Below are 27,766 nucleotides of genomic sequence, written 5' to 3' on the forward strand. Positions count from 1 at the left end.
AATGGGAAAGAAAGGGCCAGTCTTTGTCATTAATCCTCCCCTCCTTCAGGAGAGCCAAGCTTCTTCCGGGTCAGCGACAATCACCGCCAACCCCAGCAGGCCCTCGGTCCCCCTCACCGCTAGCTCCGGAGCGCGCGAGGGCCAGGTCGCCACCGCCCGCAGGTTGAGGGAGGGGAGGAGGGCGAGGAGGAGGGCGGGCGGCGCGGGAGGAGGGGAGGGAGGGAGAGAGGGAGGAGGGAAGGAGGGGAAGGCAATCCGAGGAGGAGGAGGAGGAGAGAGCAGCCTCCCGCAGCTGGCGAGGAGAATGGGAGTGCGGGACGACAGACCGCCGCGGGGTGTCACGGCCGCGGCCAAGCTTGCCAGGCGTGGGGCAGGCGCCCGGCGCTTTTAAACCCGGGAGGGCGCGGCGGCGGGCGGATCGCGGCGCGCGCTGGGCGCCGGGTGGCGGCCGAATGGAGAGGAAGGGCTCGGCGGCCAAGGGGAACCCGAGCCCGCCGGCAGCCGGCGAGGCTCAACGGCCGCAGCCGCCACTGTGCGTCCCGGGAGGCGGCGGAGGGACCCCGGCGCGGGGCCAGGGTGGCGCGGCTGCGGAGCCAGCCGAGTTCATCCGGCGAGCGCACGAGTTCAAGAGCCAAGGGGCGCAGTGCTACAAGGATAAGAAATTCCGCGAAGCCATCGGCAAATACCACAGGGCGTTGCTGGAGCTGAAGGGGCTGCTGCCGGCCTCCGGGGAACGGGAGCGGGACTCGCGCGCGGCCTCCCCGGCCGGGGCCCCCAACCCCGGGAGCCTCTCGGAGGAGCAGAGCAAGACGGTGGAAGCCATCGAGATCGACTGCTACAACAGCCTGGCAGGTGAGCCGCGCCGCGCCCCTGACCCCTCCTCTCCCTGCCCTCCCGATCTCCCGCCAGGCGCCGGTCCCCATTCCCCAGCCCCGGGCCTCCGGGTCACAGCCGACCGCCGCGGCGCGCCGCGACGCACACGCCCCCGCTGGGACCGTGCCGCTCTGGGAAGGAAAACCTGAGAGGGGGGCGCTTTGGGAAAAGTGTGACTTTTAGGATTATACCTGCCAAAACTCGTTGTCATCTCGCATTCCTCCCCCGCATCCTCGTAAATCTCGCCTATAAATAACCGGACAGAGAGATGGGGACCCAGCCGGCCTGGCGGCGACTGCTACCGCTACTACGGCTCATCAGTGGCCCTGGGTCCAAATGCGGGCAGCAGCACCCAGGGTGGGCCACCCGCACCCACGGCATGCCCAGTGGCTGCTTGCCTCAGGGAACGTTAGCACCAGAGCTCGCCCTCACCTTCCCCGCAGCTGACCGCATCCCTCTGAGTCAAGTCCTTCCCCAAGTTCCTTTGGCCCCAGTAGCAAAGGGCAGTTTGCTACGATGCCTTCAGCATCTCAAGCAAAATGGATTCCAAAATGCACTTTCTTCTCTCTGAGCTCTGCTGGGGCCCGGGTTGCCAGGTGAAGAGAGCGATCTCAACGGAAAGCTAGTCCAAGGTTGGGCTTGAGCTGTGCTGCATTCTAGCTCTTCTCCCTGCCTCAGTCCGTGTAGCACTGGTTCTCACACCAGCTAGCTGCGAGGCTTGAGGAAAACGGAGCCCTTTTATTGGGATAAGAAGGTGAGGTGTACATTCCCGAGTACACTTTGGGGATTAAGGTCAAAGTCGGGTGTTTTAAAAACTAACTTTGGCACAGAAAAATTTAAAGTCTCTAAAACAGGAGGAGTCGGGGTCACTCCAGGGCCTTCATGTGAGAAAGTGGAAGCTGTTGGCAGAGGCAATGGCCTTATATTTGAAAAACACTCTCTCTCCTCTTCTCCCACCCCATTTGGTGGGATCTGGGCATGATCCAGCTCCTCTGGCCAGATAAAGGCCATCACTCCTAATCCTTAATCCTTGAAGTTGCCTAAACTAGCTCTGGACAGTTGTATCAGAGTCAACTTGGGAGAATGGGTGTGGTTGGGGACGGTGGATTTGTCTGGGGCCCAGACAGTTGGGGATGAAAACAAATGTATGGACAATTCTGCTCTGTTCCTAAGTGCCAGTCAGCTCTGTTCCCTTTGAGATCTCTGGCGCCAGCCTACCTCTGCCTTCCCATAACGCCATGTCCAGTGTCATCTCTAGTCAGGCAAAGCCCAGGCACTTTGTAGATTGTTAAGTAGTTTACAAACTTAAAGGATTAATGATAATAGTAGTAGCAGCAATTGTGGAAATGGTGGTGCTGATAGCAGTACTAGTAATAACGGCAGCAGGTAAAGTAGTAGGAATACAGCATAGATGGACTATTTCAATCCATCGCGAGGTACACCATGACTCCCTTTATTTCCCGTAAGTCTCTGGCATATTCATTACTGCCTGATGAATATAAAGGGCAGAGTGGCCATGGGGGAAGGAGGGGGCACTCTGGATCACTAATGCAGTGATTTCAGAGTGGTAATAGAGTCTTACATTTAGCGTTTTCCATGGGCATTCTAGGGTTGCCCCTCACCCCATGCTTTGGCTGCCGGCCGATGGCTAGCACTGCCTACTTTCTACCCCAGAAGTGGTTACATTTCCAAGGTGAAACCTAAGCTGTGTCCTTGGTCAGGCCAGCCCACTCAGGGCAGGGCTAAGGTCTGGACGGTTCCTCCACTTCCATACCCACCCCCCCACACACACACTTTGGAAAACTTTAGTGGCGAGAGAATGGAAAGTAGCAATGGCAGATTTCCCCCTCTGCTGCCTTCTCCGGTGCTCACCACTTATTAATATTAATAACTTGTGGATTACAAAAGTAATGCTTACCTATAAAATGTATTTTCGTTTAGAAAATACAAAATTACCTTTAATCCCACCAACCTAACGAAATCCGTTGTGATATATTTCCTTCCTGTATTTTTTCCTATACCTAAACGTAAACTATTTACAAAGCTAAGGACCTCCCGTATCCTGTTTTTATTCCCACTTGCCATCATTGTGTCAGAGCATTTTTACATTTCACTAAAATATTTTTGTGAAGATTATTTTAAATGGCAACCTAAATTTTGTAAATGGGTGTTTACAATGAGCATTTGATGGAAAGAGAAAGAAAGATGATCACTGTTCTTGCTGTTAGAACCAGAACAGTGCAGCGTGGCCCATAAGACAACCTAACCCCCCCACTCCACCCCCGTGCCTGATTAAAGGGAGGAGACAGCACCTGCGAGTTTGTTCCAGCAAAAAGGCAACTGGCCCTTCCACTGGGGCCGCAGTGGTGGCTGGGCAACCCAGTGGGCCTCAGGAGAGAGCAGTCTGAAGATGCTGGTTCTCTCAAGGACCTGACCTTCCACACAGCTGTGCATAGAGGGAGAGGTTTGGGGTTTAGAAGCAACGTGAACTAGCCCAGAAACACCTGGAGGATTAGGCTGTGTTGCTAAGGGCATCTCCGCAACAAACAAAAGACTATTATGAGGCTTCGGGAGGAAACCTAGGTTCAGTGGACCCTTGCACTCTTAATGGAAGACTCCAAGAGAACAGCAAGGGGGCAGTTAGAACCTGTTAAGAGATGTTAACCTAAAAATCCATTTGGATGACTTGAGGGGACCACTTGAAGGGTGTGCAGGCAACGTGCAAAGTGCCTGTGGTTGTGGTCTGTTCTGCCTCGGAGTTCTTTCTGATTAGTAGGGATCTGGCCAGGGGTGCAAGACCCCCAGATTTGATTTTGCATGTCTTATTCTCTAAGAAATTCAAGGAAGGAAATGAGAAGCATCTTCTTCCTTCAGAATTTCTAATGACTTTGATACAATGATTAGAAAAGATATTCTGCCTGGGAAGATGTAGACATGTGATTCTTAGCAAGGCTGCAAAAGAAGCATGTACTGGCCTGTCGATCAACTCCCACTGACCTTGAACAAGACACAGGACTCCCCTGGGGCCTTGGAATGTTCTGTGCAAAACCTCTTGAAGGACAGAACCTTTTGCTTTACAGCTGTTCCTGTGGGGCTGTAATGGCCCCAGCTGGGTTTGATCAAAAAGTTGCAATGCATGACTCTGTTGGTATTTTCAGATGATGTTCAGGACTCAAATGCCCACAGTGGAGATGGGTGCTGACAGGCCATGGCATTGGATCTGAAGGCTAGATGAGAGTCAGCTTATGTCCCTATTCCTGGCATACCTCGTGACTTTGTATAAGTCCCTACCACATCATTTTACCTCCATTTTCTCATCCATTTAGAGCTATGTTTGGGCGGGGGGTTTTTTTGTTTTGTTTCTTTACCAAAGGGGCAGATAATATCCATTGATGCCAACTGAAAGTCCCAGGACAGGGGAGTGACAAGGCCTAAAGAAGTCACGCAAGAAAAAGGCCTGGATGGGAGCCAGCTTTATCAGTGCTTGTGGACGTGTCTTGAAGCCATGGGACCGGGCCAGCTACATAATTTGTGAGGCCCAGTGCAAAATGAAAATGTGGGGCTCCTTGTTCAAAAAAGCAGGAAAAAGGTGTCATTAAAAGTTTTAAAAGATAAAGTTTTTCCCCTTTCTGTCATGGTTTCTCTCTCAACTGGATTGGTGTTTTTATCTGCTATTTAATGTCATTTCAAGAAAATTACAATTTTAAATTATTGGCATGAATTTACTATTCATCTTTATAGTGTGCAATGCCAGTTTTAAGTGGAAATATAAAAACACTTAACTGGTATATGAAATCATGTAAGTTACACAATTCACGTTTCGTAGCTTGTACATGCATATGTAGTTTATTCTTTTTTTTTTTTTTTTTTTTTGTGGTACGCGGGCCTCTCACTGTTGTGGCCTCTCCCGTTGCGGAGCACAGGCTCTGGACGCGCAGGCTCAGCGGCCATGGCTCATAGGCCCAGCTGCTCCGCGGCATGTGGGATCTTCCCGGACCGGGGCACGAACCCGCGTCCCCTGCATCGGCAGGCGGACTCTCAGCCACTGCTCCACCAGGGAAGCCCTGTAGTTTATTCTTACTGGAACCATGGAAATGCTGACAAAATGAACTCAACTGCTTTTATTTCACTTTTTATATGCATACTTTATAGGTGCCCTTTCTACCAGTCTTGGCTTTCTGATGAATAAGGAAAGGAAAAGGAGCTATTCCATACTCCTACCCTAGTCTTTCCTCCTCTGTCATCATTTTCAGCATAAGTGGTTGGCTAGTACAGGGCACTTAAGCAAGAAAGGATGTGATGGGGTTTTAGGTTATTTTTGTTTCTTAGAACACCATTGCTCTCTTTCTGCATTTGAAGCAATTTCTGGGTTGAATGGAAAGCCTGGCCTCTTCGGGCTGTCAACGTGTGTGCTTACTTAGTTATTGACCTAACCCTCTTGTTTGTTGTTGAACTCCCCTGCATTGTGGATCCACTGGAATTCTGTGCTCATGGGGCATCGTGAATGCTATATACTACATGGGCCTGCAAAGAATAGTTGTACCTCTGTCTTCTGCTCAACTTCGTGCTCCATTATCCAATCAGGCTTCACTTACAAAACACAGTTTCAAAGATAAAATAAGTAGAATTTCAAGAAGTCAACAGCAGAGCATTAAACCAAATACAAGGCCCTTCTGAGCATGGGTCTTATGTGACGGCACCCTTAAAGCCGCCCCTGCAATGGGACACCAGAAGATGACTGAGCGTATACATCTAAGGTGGACAGAATTAGATATAGACCCTGAGGCAGATTCTAAGACAAAAGGTACCCCACAGAAATTGGTGTGGGAACCAGAGAACCAAGCAGGAAGATGGATAAATTACAAATGCAAGAACTCAGTGAGCAAAAAAAAAAAGAGGTCAAGAGCTAGAGACAAGCAGTAACCTGGTAGCCAGAAGATGAATTGTTGGGATAAGAGCTGGCAAAGGAGGGGAAAGAAGAGGGGCTTCATGCTAAGATGCTCAGCCAAGATACTGCCATCTGGATGGGAGAGTTTGACTGGCCAAGCCATTGTTAACCTGAGGCTGTTCCTCAGGCAGCCCCTTGGCCAATAAATCTTAAGCCTGTAAATGTGGCTTCAAAGATCATCTTCCAAGAAAGGATGTGAGAATTGAAACTTGTAGAATGCTTTCAAGGAGAGAAAATTCTGAATGTAGACTTTGGGCTGAGTTTCTAAAGTGGATTCTGAAGTTCCTTAGTTTACCTGCAAAAGTAATGAGTTGGGTGGCTCGTAGCCAGAAACTGTCTAAGATATATTGAAGTAAGAGTCCCTACAGCCAAAAGGCATGGGAGTGCCCCATCCAAGGCAAGGGGACTTGGCTGCAGGATGGACAGGAGGGCCAAGGTGTGGAGCAGCCCAAAGCTTCACAGAGCTTCACAGGTTGGGAGTGACCTTCAGATGGGACATCCTCTCCTGCCAGCTCTTCTCTTTCTTCACCAGGTTGTGCCTCCTCCAGAGAGCTAGGATGAAAGCCAAATGTTTCAACCAAGCAGCCAACCAGCAATTTCCCAATTCCCAGATATTTGGCTTTGGGAAATCAGATGTCCATGCTGGGACCAGAGTTTGCCATTATCACCAACGCGATTAGTGTGGTCCATTCCTAATTACATAGCAGCAAGCACAGCTCTAGCACGGATAGTGGTACCAGACATTTAAAAAGCCAAAGATAGGGGCTTCCCTGGTGGCGCAGTGGTTGGGCGTCCGCCTGCCGATGCAGGGGACACGGGTTCGTGCCCCGGTCTGGGAGGATCCCACATGCCGCAGAGCGGCTGGGCCTGTGAGCCATGGCCACTGAGCCTGCGCGTCCGGAGCCTGTGCTCCGCAACGGGAGAGGCCGCAACAGTGAGAGGCCCGCGTACCGCAAAAAAAAAAAAAAAAAAAAAAAAAAAAAAAGCCAAAGATAGGGGAATTCCCTGGCAGTCCAGGACTGGGCTCGGTGCTGTCACTGCCGGGGCCCTGGGTTCGATCCCTGGTCAGGGGAATAAGATACTGCAAGCCACGTGGTGCAGCAAAAACAAACTTAAAAAAAAAGCCAAAGATAATATGACAGAAGATTAAAAGAGTTTAGTCTTCCTCATGGCGTTCATATGGCCTTGAAATGATCATAAGCAGTGTAAAGCTCATTATCTTCCTTTTAAACATGCATACACATTTTCATATCAGCAAGGAAATGATGCCATGTCTGGTAGGACTCAAAACCAACAGTTCCCAAAGATTTTTTAAAAAGAAGCAGGATGTAGGAGCTATACTCAATATTTTGTAATAACCTATAAGGGCAAAGAATCTGAAAAAGTATGAGATTATATATTATATATATATATATATAATATATATAAAATTGAATCACTTTGTTGTACACCTGAAACTGACACAACATTTGTAAATCAACTATACTTCAATTAAAGAAAAAGAAAAAAAAAGCAAGGGGAATGTGTAGTGCCAAGGAGAGCTGACTTGAACTAAAAGAATCCTGGGTTGAAATATATCCAAGTGGACCTTCTCTTCTCTTTCAGCCAAAAGGAGTTTAAAACAGCACTGAAATTACAGACAGCGTTTACAGAGAGGAAGCTTGTGGAGCAAAGTTTCCCTGCCACAGTGTGTCTGTGGGAAAAGAACAAAAGTGCTTAGGAAGTGCTAACTAGCTAGCTCGAGAGTTATGGAAAACCAGAATTACGATTTCAGATTTGGTTATGACTCCATACCTTACAGAGGTGTGTGAATTTCCTTGTCAACATTACCACCTTGTTATCAGCGTGAGCTTAGGCATTTCCAAAAACAGGGATACTCACCACTACCTATAGTGACTTATTTAATAACCACCACCACAAAACAACAACTATAATAATAGCAGTAACAATAATGGTAGTAAAGACTACCGTGATGAGCCCAGCTTCTGGCACCCAGTAGATGTTCCATAAATGTGTTTGAAAGGAGTGAAAATGCTTATCCCAGCATTTGTCTCATATTAAGGATCCAAGAAATTCAATCATTTCATTAATATTCATTGAGCAACTAATTCATTTCATTAATATTCATTGGGCAACTAATAGGTGCTAGACGCTGGGCCTTGAGGGCTGGGAACACAGGAGTAAACATGAAGAACAAGGTCACTGCCTTTCATGAACTTACATATATACCTATATACCTTTGTGAGAAAGAAAACTCAAGCTGCAGCAGTTAAGTCCCTTGCCCGTGGTCACACAGTAGTATGTGGAATACTTAGGTACTAAAATTTGCCTCCTTGAAATTTCTATCAATCCATCCATATTCTATCTATCTTTTGAAGCAACAAAAAATACATCTCATCACTGTAACAAGGAAAAGCCTTGACATTTTTAGGGCAACTCGCTTGCCCGTCCTCCAGTCTTGTCTTCTGTAAGTTATTCCTTTTACCGTGATTGTGCCTTGTGTGATCAGGATTCCCATTCCAGGACCATCCTGGGTGGTTACGGGGAAACTGTCCTGCTCTCTGTAACCAGGTTCTCTGTCACTAGGAAGGTGACCTGAGAGGAATGAGAATCTGATGAGTCATAATTTCTAATGAGCCTGGAGGCTTACAGAAGCCCCACCCATACCTCCCCTAGTTTTTATCCCCTTTGCTCCAGAGTGTGTGAATTCCAGTTAAGAGGTCTTGAGAAATTTAAGTGGATGTGGTAAGAGTAGGAATTCATTTCAGCCATTACTTTTCAGTAACCAGTTTGTGGATACAATGACGGGAAATGACCCATTAGAAGAATAACATCTGGACTTGTGCAGACGCATTACTCCAGACCTGGTCAGTTTTAATGTCATGAGAGCGATGATACCAACATTTAAAAATATGTTCTGGTTTAAGTGCTAAGCGAGATTGGACACAGTATTATTCTGTGTGGCATGGAACATTTTCTCTCCTAACATCCTGTAAAGTAGTATTTATTTTTTAGTTTCTGTTTTTATGACTGGCTGATAAGTTCTAACGTTGTGAGCTGACACCTCATCTCCCAAGAAACAAAAACAACCCCTCCCCCAAACCCAGCAGTAAATAGACCAGTTGGCCCTGTGTCTAGTGGGACGGGAACTAAGGGAGACTCGTGTGACAGCTGGTGGCACATTCGCTACATATGTGAGCTTAATCTGGTCTTGAGTTTCCTCACATATTAAATGGGTATAATCATGCCAGCCTGACTCGCAAGATAAGGGTGAAAAGCAAGAAGATAACGTATGAATGTACTTTATAACCTACAAAGTATTAAAAGTGTAAATTATCCTTTTAAGTGGGCAGGGATATTTAGGAGAACAAAAAAAAAGAATAGAAATAAGAAGCGGGAACTGGGGCTTCCCTGGTGGCGCAGTGGTTAAGAATCCGCCTGCCAGTGCAGGGGACACGGGTTCGAGCCCTGGTCCGGGAAGATCCCACATGCCGCAGAGCAGCTAAGCCCGTGCGCCACAACTACTGACCCTGCGCTCTAGAGCCCGTGTGCCACAACTACTGAGCCCGCGTGCCACAACTACTGAAACCTGTGTGCCTAGAGTCCATGCTCTGCAATAAGAGAAGCCACCGCAATGAGAAGCCCGCGCACCGCAACGAAGAGTAGCCCCCCCTCGCCACAACTAGAGAAAGCCCGCACACAGCAATAAAGACCCAATGCAGCCAAAAATAAATACATTAAAAAAAAAAAAAAAGTGGGAACTGCCCAATGAAGGAAATTTCCACCTTTAATTCTAACAGTTTTAAGACAAAAGATACTTGAGTAGTACCTACTAGGAAAACTCTCTTGATGCGTGGTTTCTGCATTAAATATCTATTGATGCTGACTCTCCCTTTTTGTTTCAAACGCACACAAAAAAACTGCTCCCCAAATGCACGTACTCCACCAAAAAAAGCACTTGCTAATACAGTAAAACAAAAGCGTTTCTGATGAGCAGAATGCGAGGGCCGTTCTTTGAACGTCCCCCATCAAAGACACAGCGGAAGCGTGACTTGGTAAAGAGTGACGTGGGCAGTAAGTTCTGTCTCTAACTCACCAGCCGCCTTGGGTCAAGGAATTTTACCTCTTGGGCCGTAGTTTTCTGATGTCTAAAAACCGAGGGTTGGAGTCCAGGATCTCAAAGGTCCTTTCCAGCTCTGGAAAGAATAATTCTCCATTCTTTCTGAACTGGGTGGCCATTACCCAGAATGGGAGAGTTCCGTGTGGACTGAGAGAGACCGGTCTCCAAAATCTGTTATTACGTGAAAAGGCAGAATGCAAAACAGTGTTTATTTGCTTTGTGTTTGAAGAAAGAAAAAAGATACAAACTAGCATCAACATACACTCTAGTACAATACTTGCTTTCAAGAAGATTATCTGAAATTATGCAAGTGAAGCTGTTCATGTCACTTGAATAGGGACTGGCCAGAGAAATTGGGGAGAGACTTTCACTTCCTTTTTTTTTTTTTTAAAAAGATTAAGACTTGATTGTTTTTAGAGCAGTTTAAGGTTTACAGCAAAATTGAGGGGAAGGGACAGAGATTTCTCATATGCTCCCTGCACACATACATGCCTAACCTCCCCCGTTATCAGCACTCCCCACCAGAGTGGTACATTTGTTACAGTAGGTGAATCTATACTGACACGTCATGATCACCAAAAGTCCACAGTTTACTTCGGGGTTCACTCTTGTGTTGTACATTCTATGGGTTTAGACAAATGTATAATGACATGCACCTATCACTGTAGTACCACACCGAGTGCTTTCACTGCCCTAAAAATCCTCTGTGCTCTGCCTCTTTTATCTCTTACGCCCCACCCTTGGCAACCACTGATCTTTTTACTGTCTCCATAGTTTGCCTTTTCCAGAATGTCCTATAGTTGGAATTATACAGTGTGTAGCCTTTTCAGACTGGCTTCTTTCACTTAGTCATATGCATTTAAGGTTCCTCCATGTCCTTTTTTAACTTTTTATTCTAAATCTTTCTATAGTGCATGACTTTTCTAAGTATATGCATTATTACTTTTATTTTTTACGGAAAACGATGACAGGATTATCTGTGTAGAAAGATTACGGGTAGTTTTGCTTTCTTCTTTTATATTCCCGAAGAAAACCTACCTCATACACATAATTTTTAATGCCGTTCTGGACATTATCTGTGCCTTGTCTAATCCTGTCAGACTGTAACACCAAAGATGTCAAGCAAACTTATCCCAAGCCTCAGACTTTCTCTTAGTTTCCCATAATATGACTTATCCTTTCTGCAGTGCCCACCACCCCAATGCACACATAGGGCTGGATCCTGGCAGCATGGTACCCCACAGTAGGGGGACGCCCCTTTGGACTCAGTAGCACGTGAGTGACGGTTTGAATCTGCTGGTGAGGCAGGGAAGAAATTTGGGTCACAGCTTGTGATACAAACTGGTCCTGAGCATTAGTGATGTGCCGCTGGTGTGGAGGAAGGGACCGTATGGGTGGTCCATGTCCAAGATGCTTGTTGGCCCCTGAGTCTAGGAAGTCCTGCCCATCGATAGCTCAGACACAGCACCCAGAAGGAAGCTCACTCAATCATCAGATCGGTATTGGATACTTGCCATGGCTCTTCACAGCCCAAATCTCAAATGCACTGTGTTCTCCTCAAAACATGGCATGCGGTTGTGGGAACAGGGTTCTAATCTAGAGTCTGCTGTCAACTTGCTCCGTGACTTTGGAAAAGTCACATCACTCTGAGCCTCAGTTTCCTCATATGTAAACAATCGGTGTTGGGTCAGATGCCCTACAAGTCCCCTTTCAGAAGTGTTGAACTGTCTAGGAGTTTGAAGACCCTCTAGCTCCCCTCTCCCCCACCTTCTAGCCTCTCTCTCTGGAAGCAACCAGATTTAGGAAGGAAACAGGAAACAAGCTCTCTTTTGTTCCCATTTACTGATATGTGCTGACAAATAAGCGTAAAGATCTCAACTAAGATTTCCAAGGTAACCTTGCAAATCTGAGGGTAAACCAAAGTAAATGGCAGTCTCCCCGGACGATAGAGTCAGACAGAGGGTCTCAGAGAGAAACCAGAGTAGGGGTTGGAAGCCTCTATAAAATATTGCCTGGGCCCTGGAATCTAAATTGATGGCACCAGAGATTACCTACTGCTGCTAGACCTTCTCAGATTATTCCAAAATTCAGACTTTGATTCTAAGCAGGCAGTCGTTCACCATAAAAATCTGGTAAGAGTAGCTGTATTAGGCCAGGAAGTTCTGATGGAGGAAAAAATAAAAAGCTTTTAAGAAATGAAGTGGCAGTGGCAGGGCCAAGAGTTTCAGGGAACAGTTGCTGGCTAAGCTATAGCATCTCAGAGAGTTGCCACCATTGACTCAAGACTGGAGAGCCCTGAGGAGTCTGGGCCAGATCTGAGGATTTGGGGGATGTGATTCTAGGCCAACGGCTCATGCTGAGTCAGAACTGAGCTCCTTTCTTGAACGGACCTGAACCTCAGGCTGTAGGTGCCACTGGGTCATTGGAACTTGTGTGGAATTCTCCCTGTTACCTAGAGAGAGAGAGAAGGGCTGTGTTCCTGTGTGTGCCAGTGAAGATGGGAGGGAAGAAAGGGAGTACAGAAAACCTGTAGGGCAAGGTGGCCTGATGGAAAAGATCTTTACTTAGTGTAAGAGGATCTGGGTTTGACTCCTGACTTCCCATTGACTCCTCCGTTAACCTTGGGATGGTCCTAATCTTGACAAGCTTCTGTTTCCATTATAGCATGGGAGTAGTAGTATGCACCAAACAGGATTGTGATGGTGATTGAAATTGAAGGATGCATGCACGCATGCCTAGCACAGTGCCTGGCACGTAACAGATGCTTAATAGATGACGGCTACGGGGACTTCCCTGGTGGCGCACTGGTTGGGAATCCGCCTGCCAATGCAGGGGACACGGGTTCGATCCCTGGTCCGGGAAGATCCCACATGCCGGAGCAACTAAGCTCGTGGGCCACAGCTACTGAGCCTACATGCCACAACTACTGAAGCCCGTGCACCTAGAGCCCATGCTCTGCAACAAGAGAGGCCACCACAATGAGAAGCCTGCACACTGCAATGAAGAGTAGCCCCCGCTCGGCGCAACTAGAGAAAGCCCGTGTGCAGCAGCGAAGACCCAACGCAGCCAAAAATAAATAAATTTCAAAAATAAATAAATAAATAAAATATTTAAAAAAAATAGATGATGGCTATGTGTAAATCTAACTCCTACTCCGGTAGGAACTATGGCGGGAATGTGTGCAAGAGGGGAGGAGAAAGGACTCAGCAAAGGAGGCTGTGGGGGAATATGGGAAGCAAGGGAGCAATAGAGGGGTCACACCTTGCTCGCCTCCCCTGCACTGTAGCCACTTAAGAGCAAGTTTCAGCTCTTAAGTGCAGGGGAGGCAAGCAAGGTGTGAACCAACAGTCTTTGGTATGGATGTTTCCTACCTGGGCCCACGGGGCTGGATGAACAAGTAACCCATCAGGCTTCCTCTGAAGGGCAGCTGAGCTCCAGCAGAACCAAGGACCTTTGGGTCCTGAGGTCTATGCCTGCTTCCAGCTTCTCAGGATGTAAGGCGGTCCAGAAAACACTTAGAAACTGCTGAGTTGGGACTTCCCTGGTGGTGCAGTGGTTAAGAAACCACCTGCCAATGTAGGGGACATGGGTTCGAGCCCTGGTCCAGGAAGATCCCACATGCCACGGAGCAACTAAGCCCGTGCGCCGCAACTACTGAGCCCGCGTGCCACAACTACTGAAGCCCACATGCCTAGAGCCTGAGCTCTGCAACAAGAGAAGCTACCACCATGAGAAGCCCGCGCACTGCAATGAAGTGTAGCCTCCGCTTGCCGCAAGTAGAGAAAGCCCGTGTGCAGCAACGAAGACCCAACACAGCGAACAATAAATAAGTAAATAAATAAATGAGAAACTGCTGGGTTCTAGGCAGACATGTCTCTGGCCTGAGGTTGTGCAAGCGAATAAGCCTCAGTTAGACGGTGTCTGTTCTCTGCTACTTTCCATCCTCTGCCCCAGGATTCTCTGACCCGTTCTTTGAACTGAACTAGTAGGGAAAGAACTTCGGATTCTCTCACAAGTTAGACCAGTTCAGAGTCTGAGAGCAGAGAGCAAGGATGTTCCAGGAAGAGAAGATATATGCTGTGATCAGCTGGGTTCCCCGGGGAGCTTCACAAGCAAGAAAGTTGACTGGTGCTCTGGGGAAAGGAGGCTGTGGAGGAAGGCAAGGCCCCTGCAAGAGGGAGAAGCTGCTAAGCTGGCAGCCTCACGCCTGCTCTGCCTCTCCTCTTGTGTCTTAGGCTGGTGCCAGTTTCCTGAGCTGCCTTCCTCATGTCGGATGAAGAAAGCCCCTGGCTTGATCAGGTGTCCTGGGAATAAAAGCACTAGCAGCCATGTCCCCTGGAGCTTCCTTTTAATCCCGCCTTACGGGCATGCCTCTGCCATAATGCCTGGAGTCCTCCCATGACCCTCTCTCCAAATTGGTGCTCCATGAACAGCCAGTGCTTTCTGCTCAGTAAACCCTTCAGAAGCCTTTCCTGCATCTCTCCTCCCAGGTTCCCCCACTGCTCTCTTTGAAGACATAATGGGCAGAGGTGATCTTTTTTTTTTAATAAAATCACAGTTGATGAGGGTATTCTAAAAAAAAGATAATTTCTTCCCTAAGAGGAACTCTGATGCCTGTTATTACACATTCTTCACCCTGATACACACACACACACACACACACATTTATTTTTCACAAGATTCAGGTTGTACTGCACAAACATTCACAACTTTTTCCACCAATATTTTACACTAAAAACATTTTTCAGTGTCATTATTTTTCTACAGTGTGATTTAATGTCCGTGTCGTGTTCCATTATACCAATGCCCTGTTATTTATTTAACCAGTCTCCTACTGATGGACCTTTATCTCCAATACTTTGCTGATAACACACAGTGCTGCCATAGAGAGGCCACAAAGGTGCTCTTTCTGCTACACGTGTGCCTGTTAACTAACTTATCCCCAAACATATCTGGTTACGTGGTATTTGCCCTGTTGGCACGGAAAGATGGCAGGAGAGGCAATAGGAACAGGAGAGTTGTTGCTGGGGTCACAGAAGGATGGAGGGAGAGGTGATCAGAACAGGAGAGGTATTTTTTAAAGTCTAAAAAGAGAACAAGATGGCATTTTGGCTTCTGAGATTTTTCCCCCATCCTGGCTCAGAATTCCTGCCAATGGGCATGACATGTGTCCTTGGCCAGAGCTAACAAGGTAAAGATACTATCAGGCAATGGGTTTCTTCTGAATGTTTCTGGGTATATACTCATTGTCATATTCCAGATGGCCCAACTGGCCCTTCCAAAGTCCCACTTCTAACCCAAGAAAGGGTGTTAATGAAGACAAACAGTAATCCTGTCCTACCTTCTTCCTACTACTCCACTTCTCTCTCTGTATGTACCGCAATGAAGTCGATAAGAGTTGGGCCCCGTGGATGGGATAACTTGTAAGTATGCCGCTGTAGCACCCAAGTCTGCTCCTTCCCTCATGAACAGGAGCATGTGACAGGCACCAAAAGGCTGAGCTGACCTCAGGCTTTGGCATTACCACTCTCTTGAGCAGATTTCGATATCCCTTAAAGGACTGTCAACATAAGCTTTTAGCTTATAAGAGTTTTAGACTGGTTTTTCACTTGAGCTCTTTCAAATGCCACTTTCACAGCCAAGTAGTGGCCAACAGAGGGTGAATAAGAAGAATATAAACTCCTTGAAGATATCAATATCTTTTGAATGCTCTCCATTTCCTTACAAAGCCCCGGCACAGGCCGTGATGAATGAATCCTCATCGAATAAGTTTACGAAGAGCCTGTACCCAGGATTGTGTGGTGGTGGTGAGAGGGATGCAGCAGCCCTTGAATGCTGGGGACATCCATGTGAAGAATTCGAAGGGCGGGAAACAAAGGGCAGCTTGGGAATGGTGTAAAGGGACCTCCAAGAACAATGTTGCTAAAACAAAACAAAAGAAACACTTCGCAATGTTTGTTTGAATCCAGTGTAAGCATGTGCTAGATTGGAAAAACAGAAGGTCAGAAATTAATGTGAATGGAATCAGAGGAGATTTAGCCCATGAGATAAAGGCAGATGATCCCTGGCCATGGGAACAGCATCAGCAGTGATGGGGGAACTCTATCTAGGCGCCAGGCAGGGCAAGAACAACGTGAATGAAGATACTGCCACTTGAAGGGCGCTGGCTTCCTGAGTCAGCAGGAAGTTGTCATAGCTTCCCAGTGCCTTAGACTTGGAAAAGACCTTCAGGGATCAGTGAGTCCAGGTCTCTTTACCCACCAGCTCTGCTGGAGGGGAACCAGTGTGGGCTTGGGCTTAGACGGTCCTGGCTCTTTCCCTAAAACTCAAATGGCCTTAGCAAATCACTTAACTTCTTTAAGCCTCAGATCTTGGAAGCAGGACTAATAAGACCTATTTTCCCAGAGCACCTGTCAAGGTCAAGTGAGTCATGAAACGCTATATAAATGTTTGGTGTTGCTACTTACTGAGCATACAATATGTGTAAACCAGTATGATGTAGTTTTGCTGTGTGAGGGTTTACAGATGCCCTACAGATGCTTGTCTGGAAAGCAAAGAAGGCATGTGTCATAGATAGCCTCCATGATGGGCAAGAGCTGAGTCTATGGCTGTGAAAAATGATTTTATTCATTGGGAAACAAAAGGGCCACCTGATGACTGTACCTGTAGACCTGGCCTCATTAGAAAAAGACCACCCTACATGTTCCGTGAAAGTGTTACCATTAGGGAGGGTTGTACTATAATTCACAGGTATTAGAAAGATGGTAACTTCTCAGCAAGTTAGAAATAGAGGGAAATTACCTGATCTTGAGCAGCTACCAAAAAATCTAAAGGTAACATCGTACTAAGTGGTGAGAGACGGAATGCTATCCACAACCCTTCATAGCAGCATCATTCATAATAACCAAACACTGGAAATGGCCCAGATGTCCTTCAACAGATGAAGGGTCGAACAAACTCTGGTATGCCCATACCATAGAATACTACTCAGCAATGAAAAGGAATGAACTATTGATACTCGTAACAGCTTGGATGCATCTCAAGGGGATTATCTCAAGATTATGCTAAGTGAAAAACTTAATACTATATGATTCCATTTATGTAACACTTTGAAATGACAAAATTTTAGTAATGGAGAACAGATTAGTGGTTGTCAGGGGTGAAAAAGGAGGTGGGGATACAGGAGAGACATGGATGTAGTTATAAAAGGGCAACAGGATCCCTCCTGTGATGGAACTGTTCTGTAACTTAACTTTGGGGGTAGACACAGGAAACCACGTACGTGATAAATGGTATAGAATTAACACACACACACACACACACACACACACAAATGAGTACAAGTGAAGCTGGAAAACCTGAATAAGATCTGCAGATTGTATCAGTGTCAATATGGTAGTCAATATATTATACTATGGTTTTATAAGATGTTATCATTGGGGGAACTGGATAAAGGGTGCAAGGGATCTCTGTATTATTTCTTACAACTGTATGTGAATCTAATATTATCTCAATAAAAATTTCGATTAAAAAATAATACTGTTGGTGTTAGTCTGGCCAGCAGCAGCTAAGATGGATGTTGTTTCAGGAAGAAACCAGAGATGTGTCATGTCAGCCCTATTAGGATCGCAGCCGACTCTCAATGGAATTGGAGATGCAGGTGGTTTTAGGACTTAAAAAAGAGAAGCCTTGGTGGAAACTCTGCACTTGGTTTTGTTTGTTTGTTTTTATCTTTGAATGCAGAGACATAAGAGGAGTAGAGGGTCCCGGAGAGTTGTATGGGAAGCTTCCAAATGAGATGTATACAGATAAAGTATACAAATAAAATGAGCACAGTTTGGTACCAACAGAGTCCCACAGTTGCACCTGGCAAGAAGCAGAACTCAAGCCTCAAAGCTGTCTAATGAAGGAACTGAATTAAAATTCATTATAGGCAGTTGAACGTTCTAAGACAGCACTGTGGGTAATGCTTAAGATCACGGTCTCAGGTGACAGATGGCTTAGAATCAAATCCCGGCCCTGATGCATATTAGCTTTGTGACCTTTGGCAAGTGACTGAACTTCCTTGGGCCTTAGTTTCCCCATCTAGAAAATGGGCAAAACACTAGAACCTACCTCATAGGCTGCTGTCCAGATTAAATGGGTTAATGCTTAGAACACTCCCTGGCCAATTCATGCTTGATCAAGGTTACCTGCTCTTACTCTTACTACCGTTCCGGGAGGATAGATGAATACTGCCTGTGGTGCATGGCTAGATTCTCCTGAGCTCATCATGAAGCATCTCAGCGTTCTACCCTGTTTCTTCATTTCCTTGGCCTGGGCTCCTATTCACCAGTCAGAAGTCTCTAATCACCAAGAAGGAAAGAACCCAAAATATCACATGTTGACTGTCGGAGAACAGCTGTTTGCCTACGTGTGCAGATCTCCTGGCTCTAGGGCATGGCTTTCTGGGACCTGTTTGCCCTTGTGGGTAATCCTGGGGCCTCCCATGGTTATCCTGGGCTCTCATGGTTTAACCAATAGATGTTCCTGAAGAAACATACATCGAAAATGGTAGAATGTAAAGTACTAGCTCAGGTGAGACGGCCCACCTGCAGGTGCTCACTGGGGACTTTTTAAAAATGTGGATTACAGGGACTTCCCTGGCGGTCCGGTGGATGAGACTCCACGCTTCCAATGCAGGGAGCGCAGGTTCGATCCCTGGTCGGGGAACTAAGATCCCACATGCTGTGCAGCTCAGCCAAAAAAAAAACAGACTTAAGAAAAAAAATGTGGATTACAGAGTTCCAGAATCTCCATGTTAACTAATGATGATCAGTTAGCATGGATGATTTAATGAGAAACACTGTGGGGTTCTCATCAGATGTCAGTGAAACCCTGACTTTTCTCAGCCCGCTCACAAGCCTTCAAGGTAGGGAGCAGCCATAATTACCTTCATTTTTACCCACTTCAAAACTGAAACTCTGAGAGGCGAGCTGTCTTAACCCAAGGATGCCAGGTGAATGCTAGTGCTGGGGACATTGTCTTGTATCAACTAACTCAGAGGCACTGAAACTGGCCAGCAACTTCTCCATAAAAATATTTCCGCCTTCTCTCGAAGGCTCTTTCACACCCTATAGAGTCAGGAACAAGGCCTATTCATTTTCCTGCCACAGCTGGCTTTTAGAGCTCCTAGCTTTCCCAGATTATTAGGACTCCAGAGGAGCCCAGCAACTTTGGGTCTGTCTGCCACCCCATCCAGAAAGCTGTCGGTGAAATATCGGCGGTGGTACCCAATCATCCACTCGTGATGAGAGAAGGGCTGAGAGCAGGCAGGAGGCAGCATTCATGTCTGCAGTTTAGGGATGTAGACGGGTGGGAGGAGGATACAACCAACTGTTGACTCAGAGGCTGTCTAATCTATAAGTGAAAAGAAAATAGTCCCAGAACCCTACCCCATTCTTTCCCTAAGCCCCCTTTTCTGGCTGCAAAGCTGCTTTTATCATGTTCTCTGCATATACCCACCCACCCCCGACAGGAAAACACACCTTTGAGCACACTTTTGAAAGGAAAACTGGTAAGTAAAACCAAGCATCAAACCTAAGTGTGGGAAACATTTGTGGCAAGTGTGAGTTTATGTACATCCGAGACCATGAAAGGAAAAATGAGAAATCGGGGATGGGCTCTGCCCTCGCTGCACAGGTTTGGGGGCGGAGCATTTTTGCTGATCTCTGAATCAGCTCATGTCCACGGAGCATTTGCTGTGGGCCCAGCACTGCATCCAGCATTGTGGTGCACTTTCTCACTTCATCCTCAGAACAGACCGGTGAGTTCGATAGAGTTGCTGTCTTTATTTCAGAGACGAGGAAACGAGTCTTAGAGAGGGCCAGTCACTTTCTAAGGCCGCATAACTGGCCAGGGGCAGTCAGGATTAGAACCCAGGTCTGCCTTACCCCTAAGTTCTTCATCTCCCTTAGAAAGTAGACATCTCTTTGTGCAAACTGGGGTTTGCCCATCTCCTTCCAGCTGTCTTCTTTGCCCTCCCCACAACCCAGTGAAATAAAAGCAAGCCAAACATAGATTATTTCTGAAATGAAGATTCCTAGGCGTTTGGGAGGGCCCAAGGCTCTAAGTAAACAGCCACTGTCAAGGGGAAAGATCTGTGTGTTACGTGGCAAAGGCCACTCAGACAGTCACACACCCTGACCTAGTAATTGTAACCCTGGGATTATAGGTTATATTTAACATAAACAAAACCTCCATGAGTATATTTATTATAAAGTTACTTCAGTATCTAAAATGTAGAGGCAACATAAATGTCCAGAAAGAAACAAAAAGAGAGAAATCAAGAAAAGAAAGTTGTTTTCAGAACTCTGAGTGTAAGCATTTGTGTGCAAAGAGAGGAAAATCAGTACTTTTATGGAAAGGTAAAATTGGGTGGGTCATAGCAGTCCTGGATATGAAGCCTAATTAGTAAAAATACCCATCATTTCACTGCACACACTACATTCCCATTGCTCTGCCACAGAAAGACCCTCTGTCATTTTGCAGTATATACAAACATCAAATCACCATGTTGTACACCCGAAACGAACATCATGTTATGTCAACTTTACCTCAATTTTTAAAAATCTTTTTTCAATTTCTTTTTTTCTTTTCTTTGGCCACACCACACAGCATGCAGGATCTTAGTTCCCCGACCAGGGATTGAACCTGCGCCCCCTGCAGTGGAAGTGCAGATTCTTAACCACTGGACCGCTAGGGAAGTCCCTACCTCAATTTTTAAAAAAAGAATCAAGATGCTAAAAAAAGAAAGAACTTCTAAATTACCCTCCAAAATATATCTGACCTATTCTTGAAAATTGGCTTTAAATTAAGCTGTAGTTTCCTGCACTGTGTGTAGGATTCAAAATGGAAATTTCCTCTGGTTAACGTAACGCGTTGCTGGGGAAACCACACTCGACCAGTGATTTCCTAAAGAACTAGCATTTATGAGAATCAGTTTTTGTGCCCAGCGCTGTGTGGGGCATATAACATACAGTAATTACTTCATTTTATCATCACAAGAGTCTCTACAACATAGGTATTATTATCTTCATTTAACACATGAGAAGAAGGAGACCGAGAGAGATGAAGTAACCTGCCCAAGGGCCCGGGCTAGTGCATGGCAGAGCTTGGATTCCAGCCTGGGACCGTATCTCCAGATCCAGCACTGATGCAGCCAGAACACCCCAGAACTAGCACAATCCCATGTGCCTATTCAGTGTGGTTAGGACCTATACCAGTTGTTAAATAGCCTGAATGTCACCTCTATCCTGATCCAAGCTCTTTCCACTTGACTCCTATGCCAATGCCCCTTGAAATCAGTTTGAAAATGGGTCAAAAAATTTGGTTTGGGAAAATTTCCCCCAGGAATGTAATAGCCAATTCCTGGGCCCACTTCCCAAAGAAATGACCAGCAAGGTGTATTCGTTTCCTAAGGCCACCATCATAAAGCACCACAAACTGCATGGCTTAAAATAACAGAGAAACACTGTATCACAGTTCTGGAGGTTAGGAGCCCAAGATGAAGGTGTTGGTAGGGTTGGTTCCTTCCGAGAGCTGTGAGGGAGAATCTGTTCCAGGCCTCTCTCCTAGCTTCTGGTAGCCTCTGTCATTCCTTGGCTTGTAGGTGGCCATCTTCTCCCTGTGTCTCTTCACATCGTCTTTTCTGTGTGTGTTTGACTCTGTGTCCAAATTTCTCCTTTTTATACGGACACCAGTCGTACTGAATTAGGGTCCACCCTACTGACCTCATTTTGACTTGATCACCCCTATGAAGACCCTCTGTCCATATGGGATCACATTCTGAGGTGTTGAAGATTAGGACTCCAACATACCTTTTTGGGAGGACACGATTCACCTCCGAACAGGGAGCAGCCTCATGAAGTAGGTTCCCCCTCCTCACCCCTGGCCCCAGATGGGTCTCTCCTTCCCTCCCATCCAGCCCATGCTTCCCTCCCGTCCAGCAGGTAAGGGCAAATGGTAGTGAATCAGCTGTCAGAAGAAAACCAATGGCTACATGAACTTGGCCTTCCTCCCCCCATCCAGTTTCCTTTCATCTCATGCCAACAAGTGGCGTTTTGCCCGGGCTGTCACCGTGCCCTGCATGCACCAGGAAAAACAGGAACAAAACAGGTGGCAGAGCCAGGAGAGCCTGACGTGTTTTAGCCTGAGGTCTCAGTGTGGTTGCCTTGGGGAACATCAAACTTATGATTTCCTCTGTCTCTGTGTGTGAGTGCTTGGGGCTGTTTAAGTTTCTGATTCTCTTTCTCCTACTGAAGAGTCCTCTGCGGAGCTAAGAAAGCCTGCCAAGCTCTTTCCATAAAATCACACCCTAACCACCCAAGGTTGGCAATGGAAGAGGAATCTCCACGTGGGAGGAGCGATTGAGGACTTACCGCCCCAATTTTGTCCTCCAAATTTACCTTTCTCTTGTAAGTTGCACTGGCCACTACTGCTGCCACCACGGTAGGCTCAGGGAAGGCAGTTTCCCTTCTAGCGCTCCTTTCCAAGTATGAATGGAAGCTTGTCCTAATTCTCCACAGCTTGGTTGATTCCAGGATGCAGCATTTATTCAAACTTGTCAGAAGACCCAGAGACCAGAAAGTTCATAATATTTCTCTGAAAAGAGCTTCTAGATATGGTGGTCTGGGAGCCCGGGCCCATCTCCACATGTCTACTTTGGACATGTCTCCCCACCGGGCATCTGCTGCTTAATAACTGCATCTTGGAAGCCAAATATATACTCAGAGCCAAGGCCATGGACAAGAACAAGCTCCCTTTCCATCTAGCCTGAGGCCTGCCTTCCCAAGTCCACTGTCTCCTGAGCTGGGACTGGCCAACAGCGGCGGTGCTTACGCCCTGCAGGGAAAATCCTGCCCCAGGGCCTTGGCTTGGGAAGACCACATCCGAACATAACCCAGTCTCTGTGCCAGAACAAATCTCCACATGGCAGGACTGTCTTAGACAAGCCCTTCAATCGCTGCCGCCCCCCATTTCTGATTGTCGTCTGCAGTAGAAGATGCCTTTTACCAAAAGTAAGAGAACAGAAGTCCTTTTGAAGAGGAACCAGTGAAACAATTTCATCCTTCTATTAAGTGGCAAACATTTATATTCACAGGCTGTTAGGTATGGTAGAGATTACTCAATGAAGTGTGGGCCCCTCGTTTTTACTGAGGCCCCGAAAGGGAAAGTGATTTTCCTAATGTTGGCTAGTGGCTGATTCCCAGCCCAGTACTCTTTAGAATAGTGATCTGTGCCGTATAGTAGAGCACAGAGACTCGTATTTTAAACCTTATTTCAAACGGAGACCAGGTTGCTACAATGTGGAAGAAAACTCATGGATCATCAGTGGATCCAAAATGGCAATCTCGGATCTCCTGGGATGACGGGATCTAAGCACGTGAGTGTAACAGCAGAGGGGACATACTTCAGGGGTTCCCTAATGCTAGTCAGTTCTGACTCCTGGGTGCCGCTTGAATGAATCCCTTTCTCCTGCCTTTCTGCCTCAGCTTGAGTCAACCGAGTCACCATTATTTTATCATCCAAATCCACTCTTGCCCTAAGAATAAAGTCCCAGATCCTCAACATGAACCAGAAGGGTCTGTGTGTCCTGGTTTCATCTTGCTTCTCTAGCTTTATTCCCTTTTACCCTTCCCTTCAGTCTCTGCTCCAGCTGGGCTTGGCTACTCAAACCTCCTCAAATAAGCCATAATCTCTCTTTCTTTCTATCTTCCTTCCTGCCTTCCTTCCTTCCTTCCTTCCTTCCTTCTCTTCCTTTCTTTCTTTCTTTTCTCTCTTTCTTTCCTTCCTTCCTTCCTTCCTTCCTCCTTTCTCTTTCTTTCTTTCTTTCCTTCTTCCTTCCTTCCTCCATCCTTCCCTCCCTCCCCCCCCCCCCCACATAGAAAGCTTTTTCTCCTTTCCACCTACATCAACTGTTCTCACACAAGCGTGATTCCCCCCACCCCCCACCAGGGGACATTTGGCGATATCTGGAGACACTGTTTTGCTTGTCACAATTGGCGTCTAGTGCGTAGAACACAAGGATGTTGCTAAACATCCTACAATGCACAGGACACCCCCCCCCCCCCAGCAAACAATTACCCAGCTTGAAATATTTATGGTGCTGAGGTTGAGAAACACACAACCTCTGGAACCCAGCTTAAACACCGCTTCTTCCAAGAAGCCTCCCATGATACTTGATCTTGGTTTAGGGCCCTCCCCCCCTCAGCAGGCTCCCACTCATCACTTCTCCTTCACAGCTCTTGGCACACGGGGGTATTTGAGATAATGCACCATCTGCCCTCCCCAGCAGTCCGTCAGCTCCAGGACGGGGCAGGGTGTTTGGTTCACCACCTCATCCCAGTGCCCTGTACAGTGCTCTGTGCAGTTAGTTTTTGTTTTGTTGACCCTGGGACACAAAGGAAGGCTGTTTACACAGGTGCCCTGTCTTTTACGAGGGGTGACGTGGTTTCTAAAGCCTTCACATGTAGACCCACAGGTACCCACGGGCAAGAGCACAGTCTTGGGAGCCAGGCAGAAGTGGGAGGATATCGTAATTCTGCCACCTCCTAGTTGAGTGACCTCCAGCAGGTTACTTACTTTCTCCGGAACTGGGTTTCATCGTCAGTAAGAGAAGCATAACGGAGAACCTGTTTCATAGATTTGCTGTGAAGATGAAAAGACATAGTATATGTAAGGTACTGAGGTAAGGTAAGGTATCCTCTGACACAAGGTAAGGGATTAACGACAGAGAGGAAGAAAGGGCAATGGGACAAAATGACCTAGTCTCAGGGTCTCCTGCAGCCCCCAGGCCCTGGGTAGCAGGCAGAGAAACGTGGAAGAGACATCAAGAGACTGCTGGTCAACCTCTCCTTCTTGACTTCTTCAACTCTAAAATGTGCCTACAGACATCCCATTTTACTTATCCCATGGGCTTGTTATATGTACCCCAGATAACTCCCCACCCAAACAAGAGAGGTACCTAAAAATCACCTGCAGGTAGGGCTGAGTGCAGCCCAGACTGTCTCTTGCCTCCTCCACCCTGGGCCTTCTTAAGAGCTCTGGCCTGCCACCCCTTGTTTCTTATCCGGATTCCCCCTCTCGGTGCAGACTTTTGGGAAGGCAGCCCATCTGGACCCGAGCTAACTCCAGATTTCTCCATCTCCCTGGGCTCTGCCTCTGGTGCCAATAGGGCCTCCACACCCTGTAACCTGCCGGGCCCCACCTCCCCTGCGGTCTGAACCCAGGTCCACAACCAGGTCTCACAGTTCACACCAGATCTGCAGGGGAATTCCAGACATTTTCACTGAATGAGTCCTGGAAATCGACTGCTATCCTTCTTTTGCCCAAGGTGGGGGGATGGTGTGTTAGCAGGAGGACTTTCCCATTTCCAGGCCTTTTTGCTTCCCCCCCCCACCCCAGTTTTAGACATTCAAAAACTGTTTTTTAAAACAAACAAAGATCCATTTCCTAGACTGCTCAGGTCAGCAAACAGAAGTGTCTGAGGATGGAGGGCTGGACAGGAAGAGGGCTCTCAGCTGAGAACAGAGGACACGAGATGGCCTGTGGAAGCTTGGACAGGAAACCCTTCAGTTCTGGGGGCAGCTGTTGGAGCCAAGTCTCACACAGGTAGCAGCCAGTGAGGTTCCCAGGCGGGAACCTCATGACAGAAGCCCTCCCTGTCCGCAGAGCTGTGAAAGCACCGAGGCAAACTCCAGCAGCAATGGGGTAGGGCAAGGGGGCAGGGGGGTCTCCACCCCACAGCTGAGGGAAGAGAGGGCAGGGAGCTGGTGGCATCAGCTTGGCAGGGTGCACCCCTAATGTGCCAGCAGGTCTGCGTGTCTCTGAGACCACAGCCACCCGCGCCCATGCCCACGGGGTTAGCAGTCCGCTGCTTCTGTCGGCTTGTTTGGCTTCCTGCCCTGTAGCGAGTGGAACGTGATGGGTCAATTTCCAGATCTGGGCTGATTCCCTGCCACTTCCTGGTTGTCCTAGCGCCAACTCAGCCTGCAAAAGGATGTTTTTTGTTTGGGGTTTTTTTGGTCTAAAATGCCCGATGAAAGATCTGGTCTCTTAATCAGCAGTTCACATCCCTGGGAAGTTATTTAAGGAATCAAAACAGCAGAAGGTAGACCCCTGAAGATTAAAATCAGTGACTTGACTCTATCCCGAGGATGACTCTTCCAATGTGGGAGAAACCTGAGTGCAAAGGAGCAGCGCATCAGCCTCCTCCCACGTCCCACGTCCCACCAACCAGGTCTTGGCAGGAAGCAAGAGTTTGACCCGCTAAGTCTGTTTTCATTCACTTTGAAGAAGCAGACAGGTGCCCTTCCGCCACCTCACCCCACCCCCTTTTAAAAAACTCCTCCAGTGTGTTTGACACCCCTCTTTGCCTTTAGTCAACGCCTACTGAATGCTTGAGGGATGGAATGGAGGCCGAGGTAGCTCAGCAGGGCTGGGATTAAGGTGAGGCGAGTGAGGCCCCTAGGGCACAGTATGTAAGGAGGTGCTCACTCAAGGGTACAAGATTCCTCACACTCGCCCTAGCCCTGGCCCTGTGACTGATCGCTGGTGAGAGAAAGCTTCAAGGGGGAGACGGTTTACTCAGAGATAACTGACTCTGGAATAGGAAGGAGCCCCATAGCTGGTCACTAGCCCATCAGAGGCCCCTGCTCCCAGGGACTGCAGAGACAAACGTGTGGAAGAGAACTTGAGGAAATTCAGAGGCAGTTGTCACCACAGGATTGCAGGGGCTGCAAAGAATTATAATTACATGAAGTAACAGTGTGGGTGTTTACTATGTGCCAAGCCCTGTGTCAAATACTGTGCCATCATTTTATATAGTCCCTTCAACAGCTCAGTGAGGAACTTGGGCTCTGGAGCTGGACAGTTTTGATTTAAATCTCAGCCTTGCCTCTTTCATGTTGTGTGTCCTTGGGAAGTTACTTAAACCTCTCTGGGCCTCAGCTTCCTCATCTGTAAAATGGGAACAATACTTGGACCTTCGTTATGGTATCCCAAAGATTCTATCAGGTGAGACAAGTAAAGCAACGAAGCAAGCATCCGGCACAAGGGAAGCATTTGACAAATATTGGCCAAGGTTAGTATTGTCATTGCCTCTTGTGGCTTGTCCCTACAGTAGCCACAACAAAAGTGTCACAGACTGATGGCTTAAACAATAGATATGTTCTGTCTTATGGTTCTGGAGGCTAGGAGTCCAAGATCAAGGTGTTGGTAGGGTTGGTTCCTTCCGAGAGCTGTGCTTCTCTCCTAGCTTCAGGTAGCCCCAGGCATTCCTTGGCTTGTAGGTGGCCATCTTTTCCCTGTGTCTCTTCACGTCGTCTTTCCTGTGTGTCTGTCTTGGTGTCCAAACTTCTCATTTGTCCTAGTCTCTTTGGGCTGCTGTAACAAAAGTATTGCACAGTGGGTGGCTCAAACAACAGCCATTTATTTCTCATAGTTCTAGGGGCTGGGAAGTCCAAGATCAAGACACCGCAGATTCAGTGTCTGGTGAGGGCCCACTTCCTGGTTCATAGATGGCTGCTGTCTCTCTGTGTCCTCACATAGCAGAAGGGGTGAGGGAGCTCTCTGGGGTCTCTTATAAGAGCACTAATCCCAGTCATAAGGGCCCCACCCTCAATACCTAGTCACCTCCCAAAGACCTCACCTCCAAATACCGTCACTCTGGGAATTAGTTTTCAACATGTGAATGTTCGGGGGGACACAAACATTCAGTCTATTGTACCCTTTTTATAAGGACACTGGTAAGATTGGATTAGAACCCACTCTAATGACCTCTTTTT

The 27,766-nt window shown here is 47.3% G+C and overlaps 1 protein-coding gene across 2 annotated transcripts in view; it reads left to right on the forward strand.

Moving 5' to 3' along the window:
• Window positions 1-255: 255 nt before the first annotated feature.
• TTC9 (tetratricopeptide repeat domain 9) overlaps window positions 256-27,766 on the forward strand; it is a 34,997-nt gene continuing 7,486 nt past the window's right edge. The window contains exon 1 of one of the 2 annotated variants that reach the window (XM_032624877.1): window positions 256-852. In XM_032624877.1, the coding sequence (XP_032480768.1) occupies window positions 453-852 (400 nt within the window). In that variant the 5' untranslated portion in view covers window positions 256-452. The remainder of the gene's footprint in view (window positions 853-27,766) is intronic. The other variant, XM_032624876.1, reaches the window with a different exon arrangement.

Source organism: Phocoena sinus, chromosome 2 (assembly GCF_008692025.1).
Source record: "Phocoena sinus isolate mPhoSin1 chromosome 2, mPhoSin1.pri, whole genome shotgun sequence".
Classification (NCBI taxonomy): domain Eukaryota; kingdom Metazoa; phylum Chordata; class Mammalia; order Artiodactyla; family Phocoenidae; genus Phocoena; species Phocoena sinus.